This window comes from Apaloderma vittatum, unplaced genomic scaffold (genome assembly GCF_000703405.1).
Source record: "Apaloderma vittatum isolate BGI_N311 unplaced genomic scaffold, ASM70340v1 scaffold13457, whole genome shotgun sequence".
Classification (NCBI taxonomy): Eukaryota; Metazoa; Chordata; class Aves; order Trogoniformes; family Trogonidae; genus Apaloderma; species Apaloderma vittatum.
In genome coordinates this window covers 6,017-17,188 of record NW_009724593.1, presented here as the reverse complement: position 1 = coordinate 17,188, position 11,172 = coordinate 6,017, and the positions used below count along the sequence as shown (strand labels likewise).

The 11,172-nt window shown below is 47.9% G+C and overlaps 1 protein-coding gene across 2 annotated transcripts; it reads left to right on the top strand.

Annotated features, from left to right (window-relative positions):
• Window positions 1-6,572: 6,572 nt before the first annotated feature.
• Window positions 6,573-10,887, top strand: RAB7A (RAB7A, member RAS oncogene family). 2 transcript variants are annotated; one of them, XM_009872570.1, is made up of 5 exons: window positions 6,573-6,637; window positions 7,737-7,863; window positions 8,450-8,668; window positions 9,235-9,363; window positions 9,540-10,887. In XM_009872570.1, exons 1-5 carry the CDS (start codon window positions 6,585-6,587, stop codon window positions 9,633-9,635), a joined length of 624 nt encoding a protein of 207 aa, XP_009870872.1. In that variant the 5' UTR covers window positions 6,573-6,584; the 3' UTR covers window positions 9,636-10,887. The 2 variants fall into 2 exon arrangements, with proteins under 2 accessions (XP_009870872.1, XP_009870871.1); XM_009872569.1 differs by having other exon boundaries at window positions 6,583-6,637; window positions 9,235-10,887.
• Window positions 10,888-11,172: the final 285 nt, after the last annotated feature.

The window sequence follows — 11,172 nt, the reverse complement described above, 5'->3', positions numbered from 1 at the left end:
TCTGTAGCAGTCCAAAAAAAAAAATAAAAACTTCTAGTTTCTTCCTTAAAGGCAGCTTGGCACCTTTTAAGCCATGGAAGTAAAAGACCCTGTTGATTGTCCTCTGGCTAGTGCTCAGCTTTTTCCTAGCTGAAAGGACAAGACTTCTGCTCTGCTCACAGGCTGTTGCATCACTCTCAGGAGAATGCGAGTGAGAAATGTTAAAGGCTGATACCTGCTGATCTCATGTAGGCATTCACGTTGAACTGCTCAGGCTGTCACTTGTAGCTTTGCTTTAGCAGTGTCTGCATGACCAGGCAGCTGGAACCAAGCTGTTGTCATTAAATGGTATCAGGAAAACTCGTTGAGCTCCTGCTGCAATTGGAAATTGAGGCTTCAATCCAAAGGGTGTCTGGACCACTTTGGTGCTCTGCAAGTGGGAACCTGTGGTCCTTGTCAGCTAGTGGCAATTGCAGACTTTCTGCCTTTCCTTGGGATGAGGCCTTGCTTTTTCAGGGTAGCTGAATTGGAATAAATTCATGTGTCTGCTCAAAGCCTCAGCTAAGCTCGACTTGATAAATCATGGCAGGATACAGCGTGACCATGGGGCAAGTGATATGTGCCAGTCTGTTGGTGTGCTTGATCCTGTAAGAGCAGGATAAATCAGTGGCTGAAGGTCTAAGGAGACAACCCCCTGAGATGCCAGATGTGCTAGGGAACTTGTACTTCTGGGAAGGAGCTGTTTCAGTCTGACTGAGCTGGTCCTGAATCATTCTTCCAGCTTCAGTTTCCTTGAAGAAATACAGAACCATTGGTGGGGGGAATAAAAATAGCTATTTGGTGTAGCGCAGAGAATGCTTTGCAGCCTCCCTCATGCGTGAGAACAGAGAGCAGAGGTGGTGTTTCTGTGTCAGAAATGCACTTAGCTGCATTTTGGGACACTTCCTGCATTTCAGGATGGAAGGTTCTTGCAGTGTTGAAGCGTGGCTGTCTGCTGCTCAGTCTGGTCATTGCTGAGCCCACTGCAGTGCCTGGTATCCCCTAGTAGAGTACTTCTCTAGCCAGATTGGCCTCCTTATGACTGGATGTTTTAGCTAAAGGTCCTTGATATAGTGGAGAAGTGAATGCTCTGCTTGTCAGCCACCGCACCCAGAACAGACCTGCAGTGCTTTAGGTTCAAACTGGGCTTTGTGTGGAACACCTACTGACTCTTGTGCTGCCTGCTGGGGCAGGGGAGCCGAGCTAGATATTGGTAAATGTCCCAGTGAGTTTAGCTCTGCTTGATGCTTGCTCACCTACCGCTTTGCACCTTGTTGGCGTCGTGTTAAATATCCCCAGCAAAGGACACAAGGCGAGAGGTGCAGTCCAGCTTCAGCATTGAGCTGGTTTCTAGTGGAAGGTGCAGATGGCAAGCTGGTAGATACACGAGCAGAGAACTCCTGGTGACATGTCCCAGTTCTGGCCTCTGCATAAACATGCTTTGGATCTTGGTTAGGATTGTGACTTGAACTCTATAATAGCAAAGCTGCAGCGGTGAGGACTTCTCCAGCATCTTGTCCGCAGGTTCAAGACTGGTACAGGTATGCTGCTTTGTAGGAAGCTGCTGTCTTCTGTGGAGGTGAGATTTCACACCCCCCTGCAAGGCTAGCTGTGCTCATGCTAAAGCTGTCCGTGAGCAATGTAATGGGATGTTCCTATTGCAAGGCCTACTTCTGTTACAGAGCAGCTAATCTAAGAGATCTACAATGCAAGCTCCTACTGCTATTTGCTTCTAGCAACATAATTAATATTAAAAAGCCTGCATTGTGGCCTGACACATGTGAACATCTCTAAGGAATCCCCAGCCATCCATTTCTGCTTTGAGTTAAAGCAGCTGTCTTAATGTAGCAAGTGGAAGGACAGTTGTGATGTACTCTGAAGCAGCAATGGAAGCCTAATTAGATTTGGCACAGGCTTTATTTGCTCTTGCGTCTGAGGCGCTGTAGCGCTATGGAGATTCATAAGACAGTTTTTGACTCTTCCTTTCAGACCAGCTAAGCTGGTGACGCTTGCTGGTCAGATGTCGGGGCCTGCTGCAGCAGGCCAGCCTTACAAAGGTGATAATGCTCCTGTGGGAGAGAGCATGCTACAGCAGGCTGAATCTCTTGAGGGTCAGCATAACTGCTAATGGCTTCTTTGCTTACAGGGACAGGCATTAAAATTAGGTGGAAGGACCGCTCTCCTGTATTAGAAGCATCTGTGTCATTCCTTTGGCACCAGTTAAGCCAGGAGGAGGAGTGATGCTGACTGGTCTCTGAAATGACAAGAAGTTTCTGATGGCTCCCGGGCAGGGCTATCCTGGGCAGGGTGTGCTGGTAGGCTGCGTTCTGGGCAGTCATGCAGGTAGCCTTGTTCCAAGAGACGTCACACAGTGTAAAACAGAACTGCTGTCTTGGATCAACTCTTAACAAACAGGTTTTTCTTTGTGATATATCTGAAAAAGGAAATGTTTGTTCAGAAATGCTCCTGGGACTGTCTGGGAGCCTGGAGTGAGCTCGCACACTGCCATCTTAAGGGCTTGTGTGACTCTTGCAGGGTGCTGCTCTAGAGTAATTATACCAAATGTCATAAAGCAAAACAAGCTGCATATATAGTGCAAAATAGTCTTAGACTTGGATACTACTGACTTGGTGCTATCACAGTTTTGATCTTCACTCAAGCTGAGCTCGCTCTTTGCAAAAGCATGGGGAAAGCCCTGCACAGCTTCCATCTCAGCTGAGCTCAATGGTTTAATGTTTCTTGCAGGTGTGACTGGAGAAACTCCTCATGTGAACTAACTGTGCTCCTTCAGGTATTCAGACCTGCTTTGTCTGTGAGCTAAAGCTTCCAAGAGGAAGGCACTTGGCCTCCCTTAGCTCATTTTGTACTAGCAAGTTTCACCAGAAATGATAGCTTAGAGCATGTATATGGGCTCCATTTCTGAGACACAAGGCAGTAATGAACCTACTCAATGCCGTGCAATGTGAGAAGCAGCCTGTGTTAACAAGAGAATAATCATAAATTGCCTCTGGCTTCAGGCAAGCAAATCTCTGAGTACTGAACCTGGCCTGAGGTTGGTTGGTTGCACCTTGTTCGACTGACACAGCAAATGGTGCATTTCTGAGCTTACCTCAACTGCAATGTGTGGAATCATCCTCTGCTATGAAGACGATGCATTTGCTGTTGGCTTAGCTTGTGCTGAAGTCACCAAAAACCTTTGTATGGTGTTAAGGAGGCTATGGTAAGGCTTCACTTACAGGCCTTCACAGAGCAGTAGTGTCTTCTATTGCTGCTACCTCAGCTTGATAAAAACACTGTGGCTGGAAGCAAGCGTTGGATGAGGTGTGGTGTCCTGTCCTTGAAGGAGCTTGACGCTTGGGATTGCTTCATAAGAAGCCCCAGGTAAGATAATGGGGATGTTTTCATCTCTACTGAAGATCTCCCTAGGACTGGTCAGACCTCTGCTTAGCACGACTTGCTGCTCTAAAGCTGGAGCTGCTGTTGGAGACCTGCTTGGCCACGGAGAACGTGCTGAGGATAGGGAAGTAGCAAAGGTGGTACTGTAAAGAGCAACTTAATGCTACTTAAACTCAGAGGGCTGTCCTTCTATAAGAAGGCTTCAGGAGATCAGACACTGGTACTTCGTTTAAGACTTGGAGGTGCTGTCACCTCTCCAAAGGCAAGGTCTCTGCTTGTACTGGGCAAAGAATAACTGCAATGAGAAGATTGTTAAAAGAGCTTGGCCTATTCAACTGACTGGGCTTCAAGGCAGCATTGATCAAGCCTGGTAGAACAGGGCTGGGAAACTCTGGGCAGTGTCCCCTGCTGGCCCCTGGCAGACCAGGCGTTCCTCACTGTCTCATGGCACAGGCCACATACCAAGCTGAGGCAGCTCAGGCTGTGCTGTGCCTCATATCCGTTGCATCAGCTGGGATGGAAGCTGCGTGTCTCACCTGATGGGTGTTGATGAGGCAATAACAGCCCCTCGGGCTGGTGAGCTATGACAAGAAGGCAGTGCCAGGCCTGACTCGGACTTCCTTCCTGTGGCTGAGGGTGGCTGCTCAGCCGAGCTGCTTCCCAGGTAATGAGACTTGGTGGAGCAGTTTTCCCCTCCCTTCATAGTGGGACTTCAGGCTGTGTTGAACTTGGGTGCTAAGCACCCAGTGTGATTTAGTGTTGTAATTTAGGGCTCTGCAAATCTCTCCCTGAGCATGAGAACTAATGCCAGCTTGTCCAAAGCTGCTTTGAATACTAGGAAGCAGTGAGCTGCAGCAGCCAGTAGCAAGTGGTACTGAAAGCACTCAGAAGAAAAGAGAAGCAGTACATGCTGGGTTCTGGCACAGTCCCCTCAGGGTGAGTTGTTTTCCTCTGTTCTGAGGAAAACAGGTGACTCTCACACTGGACTTGAACCTATAGAGATGTTTTCCGTGACAGTTCAGTGTACACAGCTGTCTTAAGCTGTTTCAAAGCTCTGCTCACTTTCTTCTTGCTCCATCTGGGCTGGTTGTGCTGCAGAAGTCTCTGGCTTGGGTACCACAAGTATCACTTGTGCTGCGTGCTTTGAAAACACAGGAGGTGCAGTCTGCTCCAAGGAGCTTACATGGTCTGTTCTCCCCACAGCTATAGGGCAGACAAGTGTGTGCATCCTGGCACGAGCAGAAGCAGGACTAAATGTTGGGGTTGTTGACAACCTTCAGCTGGCAGTATCTTGGCTAGTACAGCTGGGCTGGCAGTGGGATCATTGAGCAACTGAGTCCAGTGCAGGCAGCCTTGGAAAGGCAAGGTGTTTACCCTTGGAGAAACTGCCCTGTGTGGGCTCTCTGGCATCTCCTAATACCCATCTAAGGATAGCATGTGCTCTGTGGGTGGCCTGTCACTTGTGTTTGCTCGGCAGCCTCTGGCTATTACCTTCCCAGCAGCGTTTCCCTCTGGCTGCCTCTCTAGGAGTGTGCGCTGGGTGCAGCCCAACACGTAGCTGTGGGCTCACAGCTGCTCGCAGCAGCTGCGGGAGAAGAGGGCTGCTTCAGCTTCTGCAGCCTTTGCTGATGGCAAAGTCTAAAAGGCTGCACAGCTTTTAATGCCCGAAGCTTGAGATGGTTAAGACCTTTTGCAACTAACTCTGCATCTAGTAAGAGGCTTCTACAGTGTGGAGGTGTTACCTCCTGTAGTAGTGGGATGAAGTGGGTTGCAGTTATCTTGCAGCTTAGGCTGTTGCATATCCCAGGAAATGCATAGGACTGAGCTGCTCAGAAGACACATATATCCATGTTGTTGTAGAAGTGAAGGCTTCCTTAACTGTGAAAGTCAGGAATAGCTTCTGAAGAGTAGGAGTTGTGTGGTACGATGAATATGGTTTAGCAGGATGGGAATTTTAGGGTAATCAAGTCCCCATGTGAGGGCTTAATAATGAAGCCTGTTGTCCAGGGTCTTTAAACTCCTATAACCATCTTCTGGCTGTACAGAACCTGCAGGGATCATCAGGGAAAGCCAAGGAGATGTTGTGTTGTGGACCAGGTCAGCACCAAACCAGGGTCTGTGATCTGATCAAGCCTGAGCACCTAAGAAAGGTTTGTTCCATCTTTCGTAGTAGAAAGGCCGTGCAAGACTTGATACTTGGTCTCGCTGTGTTAAAGCAGAAGTGTATTCAGCCCTGCTGCAGCTGATGTACTTCTGGCTTCTTTGCTGATCTGGAGACTTGGGAGCAAGTAAGACTGTGGGTCTCTGAAGCTCAGCTCGCACTCTTGCTAACTGGATGGGCTATTAGTGGCCTGTTTAGAGCCACTGTTTGTAAAGTGGGTTGGAGTCATGGCAGGATGCAACTGAACAAACATCTAATTGTCTAACAAAGCACTAGACTGAATGGTGCAAGGTTTGTCACTGTAGCCCTACTTGTCCTTCCTCCGCTGGTGAAGTGGCAGTAGTTAGCTTCCTACACTCTCCACAAAGCTGTGGAGTCTGGTAGCAGTTTGCCTTGTGATTCAGCTGGCCTGTGTGGTTGTGTTGTGACCGCTTCGGCCACAGCGTAGCCTTGGGACTCAACATTTTCCCGAAGAGTAGCTGTTAGAGAAAGCTACTGCTTCTCCAAGAGTAATCTGAAAGTTGGAGGAGTCACCTTTTCTTTTTTTTAACTGCATAACCACTAAACAGCATAGAAGAGCTGGAGTGTGGTGGTATTAGACACATCTCTGCTTACCATCTTGCTTAGTAGCATGTGTGAGAGCAAGCCTATGGTGGAACCGAATGTGCTTTACTGCACTGTCTCTGGTGTGACTAAGGTAGATGTACCCACAACGTGGCCTAGGAATAAGGTCCAAAATGGGCTTGGTACTGTAAAGGCCAAGTGTTAAACTCGTCTAGCTGTTGGTGTTAAGGTGCCCCTGCTGGTCTGACATGGCCCTGCCAGTGAAATGGGCAAACCTGGTCAGTGCTCAAGTGCAGCCTTGAGCTGAAGGGGTCTGGTTTCAGGACTACTGGTTCCTTGCTGGGAGTCTGATTTCTCAGACTCCCAACTTGCTGCTTTCTGCCTTGAGGAATGACATGCTAATGGTGCCTAATGGGGTTGTTGTTTTTCCTTTCTAGTGTAAAAGATGACTTCTAGAAAGAAAGTGTTACTGAAAGTCATCATCCTTGGAGACTCTGGGTAAGTGGAGGAGTCTTTAAGCTGCCAACCTTCATCTGCCTGGAACTGTGCTCCTGACTAGTGGGAGGCTGGATGCGCTGTAAGAAACCAGCAGTGCTGGGAGGAGGGATTTTACAGCCCCAGGTAGCTGTGTTATGGCTTTAAGAACTCTTCACCACCCTCTGTCCTGACTGTGTCCCCATGGTGTAACTTCTTGAAGTCCTGCCACAATATTACATGTGGGAAATACAGTGAGCAGATGACTCCAGGAGCAGAACTTTCTGCAGGGAGGACATGTGGTGTTGAAATGAGCATTTTGTTTAAAAAAAAAAAAAAAATTAAAATAGCAAAAGAACAACAGCTAATAAGCAATCTTAGGTGACCTCTTAAAACTCTGCTTGTGTCAAAGACATAGTTTATACTAAGCCATTTGCTTAGCTTCTGTCTGATCTGGCTCGAGCCTTCCCCATGGACTAAAATGATTTGCTCAGTGCTGTTGAGCAAGGAGTCTGCTCCACTGCAGCAGGATACTTGCTGTGCAGGCTGTAACCTGACTCCTGCGACATAAGGCTTATTTATACCACGGTTCCTAGCAAGCTGTAGATTGGGGAGTGTTTCTCAGCCACAAAGAGGGCATGGGAGCCTCTAAGCTGTCTCTCTAGGGAGAGGGTCTCCACCTCTGGGTGCACAGCAGATCAGTAAGCGAGCTGCTGCCAGCTGAGATTGTTTGTTCTTCTACCACCTCCTTCTGCAGAGGCTGAAAATGACCGTTTCTGGTGGGTTTCTCTGGGGCACTGCATCTTCTCCCAGAATTGTCCTCATGATCGTGATGTGATGTATACTCCATACCAAGGATCAGATTAGTGATGGGAAAACAAGGTTTCTCAATACTGTAATGTTACTGATCCTTAGGTGGCTAATGCTCTTACTCAGCATGTTGCCTCAGCATCTATTGCTGTAAAAGCCTCTTCTTGCAGAGTTGGGTTTTTTCCTGCTCGAAAGGCTGGGAGGCTGTGGTGGAAGTCAGAGAGCACAGGGATGTTCTGTTCAAGGTGGTTAATACAAGCGCTGTTGCAGAAGTGGACTACGTAGTCCTTTTTTTTTTTGTCTTTCTATACAGGGTGGGAAAGACGTCACTCATGAACCAGTATGTGAACAAGAAATTTAGTAACCAGTACAAGGCTACGATAGGTGCAGACTTCCTGACAAAAGAGGTCATGGTGGATGACAGGCTAGTGACAATGCAGGTAAGGAGTGACTCTGCTCCCTGTGCCACGGGTGCCTGGCTGCCTGTGTGGAAGCGTCTGCTCCAGTGTAGCCCAGAGCGGTGCAGGGCACAATATATTGGCCATGAATCTTGTTTGCACTGAACTGCTCTTGGCCATAGGTGCTGCCCTGAGTCCTGTGGGTATACTGCCAACTTGCCAGTCTGATTATGTCTCTGGTACCTGAAGCTTTAATCTCTCCATGGTGAGATTGACTGCAAGGCAGTACAAGCCCTCTTGCAGCCATCAGAGGAGTGTTCGGACTGTTGTGGTACTTGGGTGCATCCAAGCACTACACCTGCTGACCTTAATAGCCAACTCCTGCTTGCGCAGAACAAGGATATGTCCCTTGCTGAGGCTGAACATAAAAAAGCATTAACTCTCTTCAGAAGCGTGTTTCTGGCTCTTGATACTTAATGCCTACAGAAATTTCCAAGGCTTCAGGTGCTGCTCTCTGTCTAGTGGGGGACTGTAGATGCCAGGTGGGGAGTTTTGAAGTGACTGTCCTAACTGTGGATTGACTGTGTCAGAGTAGACCTGCCCTAATCTGCCCTGTCTTTTGTTTCAGATATGGGATACAGCAGGACAAGAACGATTTCAGTCTCTGGGAGTTGCCTTCTACAGGGGAGCAGACTGCTGCGTGCTGGTGTTTGATGTCACGGCCCCCAACACATTCAAAACCCTAGACAGCTGGAGGGACGAATTCCTCATTCAGGCCAGTCCAAGGGATCCGGAGAACTTTCCTTTTGTTGTGCTGGGAAACAAGATTGACCTAGAAAACAGACAAGTGAGTACTGGGACTTGCTGGCCTCCTCTTAGGAAATGGCTGGAGCCAGAGAGCTTGCAGGAGCAGGGAAGAGTGATCTGAGAAACAGGAGTGGCTGGTGCCCCAGTGCAGCTCAGCTGTCGTGTGCCACTGGGGAAGAGTTTCTCCTGCCTTGAGAGGTCAAACCCCGTGCGTGGCATGCTCCTGCCCACTGGTGGAAGGATTGCAACAACTCCCTGGGTAGATGCAAGGCAAGGAGCTGATTCTCCTCCTACGCATTTGCTGAGAAACTCCTCTGGGAGCAAGTCCCTGCTCTTTGGGTGCCTGAGCGGTCTGTGCCCTGTGGTCTTGCCTTCCTCAGGCGGATGCTCCTTGCCCTGGGGCTGCATGTGTCTGGTGGTGGGCTCTGTATCAAGGCTGTAGTTTTGATGGCGTCAGAACTGCTGTTTTAGCTCAGGTTGGATAGGAGGGTTCTCTGGCCTTGCCCTGGAGATTTAAAAAAAAAAAAAAGGCAATTTAAAAAAAAAAAAAGGCAAAAATCCTTCCTGTGTAGCTGAAGGTGGTGATGCTGCTCTCTGTCAACCTAGGTCACCACAAAGCGGGCACAAGCCTGGTGCTACAGTAAAAACAACATCCCCTACTTTGAAACCAGTGCCAAGGAGGCCATTAATGTGGAACAAGCTTTCCAGACGATTGCACGAAATGCACTTAAACAGGTAGGGAGGGGCTGGGGGGTGCCCTGTGCGGGTCCTGCCTGCCCAGCTTGGCTGTCTTGGCTGCTGCAGGCAGCCTCGGGCTCTTCAACAGCTTTCCCCCGTGAAGAACCGCTCCTTGCATGCCTAGGAGCTGTCTGTAGAGCTGTGGCACTAACTCCTCCCTTCTCTCATGCTAGGAAACCGAAGTGGAGCTTTACAATGAATTCCCCGAACCCATCAAACTAGACAAGAATGACCGAGCGAAGGCTTCTGCGGAGAGCTGCAGCTGCTGAGGGGAGAAGGAGGGGTTGAGCACAGTCCTTCACAAACGAATATCACACTTAGGCCTTCAAACACACAGCCCCTCTTCTGTGTTTAAAATGAAATTAAAAAAGATAAAAACAAACTCCATCTCCAGCTGCCAAAATCCACCCATATCCCATGAGCATCTGAGAGTCTGTGCTTCAGAGCTCCTGTCCCCACACCATCCACATCACACTTCATGGTAACAGACCTTTCTCTTAGTTTAAAATGGAAACTCTTATGTATGTTCGGAACTGAATCTAATTCCAGGTGTCCAACGGAGAGAAACTGTTTACAGGTAATCTGTGTAACAAGTTACATACATTTTTAACTGTCTCGTGTTTTCCCCTGTGAAGGCTGCAACTGGAAAGGCTGATTACCCATAGTTCATTGCAAGCTCAGCACTCAGTTCAACTAGGTTGAGTTTTGTATGTATCTCTGTTAATGCTTGTTACTTTTAACTAATCAGATCTTTTTACAGTATCCATGTATTATGTAATGCTTCTTTAGGAAAAATCTTATAGTACATGTTAATATATGCAACCAATTAAAAATGTATAAATTAGTGTAAAATTCCTGAATTACATGTTCAAGTACTGAAACACAGATTGTGTAGAAAGTGAGGAGGACACTTGTGAACTGCAGTGTGCTAGAAACACAGAGTCCAGATAGAGGCAGTATTCTGTACAGTAGAGATGAACTATGTAAGCCTTCTTGTTTTGAGGCCAGAAAGGCTTCATCTTCTGGAAAATCTGTCTGGCTTCCTTGTATCTAAATTCTCAGATTTGCATAATAGCATTGATATGCACACTGGATTATTGGATTTAAAATTAAATACAGCTATGAAATGACCTCATTTGTTCACCTCCCCTACTGCTTAACTCCTAACATCCTGGAGCGAGTGAGAGAAGGAGCCAGAGCTGAGGTGTCCCGGTGGCTCTTTGTGCTGTGGAAGGAGCTCCTCTCCCACCTGGGTTGTGGTAGCTGTTTCTCAATGAATGACCTGGACTATGAATCTTCCCTTTCTTCTTACTGACTGCTAATCTGGATTTTTGGTATGGAAAAACCTGGCAATCTAGTCCCTTTCCTCTCTTCCTTTCTCCCTGGTATTTGTTCTTGCATTTGTAGCTTGCTTAAATGGAGCCCTTCTACCTGTTTTCCAGAGGTCTACATTCTAGTACGTAGGCTGAGCTCTTATGTAAAGAGACAAACATGATGCCAATAAACTTAACGAGAACAAACCTTCTTGTTTACTCCTGTTTCTGGCTGTCTTTTTTTCCGTCACTAACATGCTTGCTTTCCTCTGTCTAATCTTCATTTTAGTAAGCCAGTGCCTGCTCATTAAAGGATGTTTTGCTTCCTCCTTAAGTCCAAGAGTGGGCTGAGCAGGCCCTGTACTTGCTGACCCCAGGCTGTAGAAGGGCAGTTACCTCTCTGGATCCAATTGGTCTTCCGTGTCCTGGGCATCTGGAAGGGCGGAGAGGAGGGCAGTGCTCTTAAAGCTCTTGCTGCCAACATCAGGGAGGA